We start from the raw sequence: 598 nt of genomic DNA, 5'->3' as shown, positions 1-598 counted from the left end.
CCTCCAGTTCCTGTGCCCGCGCCTCCTGGTCCAAAGCCTCCAGTTCCTGTGCCCGCGCCTCCTGGTCCAAAGCCTCCAGTTCCTGTGCCAGCGCCTCCTGGTCCAAAGCCTCCAGTTCCTGTGCCAGCGCCTCCTGGTCCAAAGCCTCCAGTTCCAGTGCCAGCGCCTCCTGGTCCAAAGCCTCCAGTTCCTGTGCCAGCGCCTCCTGGTCCAAAGCCTCCAGGTCCTGTTCCAGTTCCACCTGGTAAGAAACCTCCAGGCCCTGTTCCAGCTCCAGCTGGTCCGAAACCTCCAGTTCCAGTACCAGTGCCACCTGGTCTGAAACCTCCAGTTCCAAGGCCAACACCACCTGGTCCAAAGCCCCCAGTTCCTATGCCAGCTCCAGATTTAGAAGGCTTTCTTTTCCCTAAACTCTGGCTCCCTGGTCCCACACCTCCAGGTCCTGTGCCAGCACCTCCTGGTCCAAAGCCTCCAGTTCCCTGGCCAGCACCTCCTGGTCCAAAGCCTCCAGTTCCTGTGCCAGCACCTCCTGGTCCAAAGCCTCCAGTTCCCTGGCCAGCACCTCCTGGTCCAAAGCCTCCAGTTCCTGTGCCAGCAC

At 61.2% G+C, this 598-nt stretch overlaps 1 protein-coding gene across 1 annotated transcript in view; it reads right to left on the bottom strand.

The window, feature by feature from the left end:
* Positions 1–598, bottom strand: part of eln (elastin) — a 41,440-nt gene that overhangs the window by 8,245 nt on the left and 32,597 nt on the right. Inside the window, exon 44 of the mRNA XM_015395997.1 lies at positions 38–598. Within this exon, the coding sequence (XP_015251483.1) occupies positions 38–598 (561 nt within the window). The remainder of the gene's footprint in view (positions 1–37) is intronic.

The sequence above is a fragment of the Cyprinodon variegatus genome, unplaced genomic scaffold (assembly GCF_000732505.1).
Source record: "Cyprinodon variegatus isolate N-32 unplaced genomic scaffold, C_variegatus-1.0 Scaffold771, whole genome shotgun sequence".
NCBI lineage: Eukaryota > Metazoa > Chordata > Actinopteri > Cyprinodontiformes > Cyprinodontidae > Cyprinodon > Cyprinodon variegatus.
The sequence above is the reverse complement of the archived record's forward strand: the minus strand, read 5'-3'. Positions and strand labels throughout refer to the sequence as shown.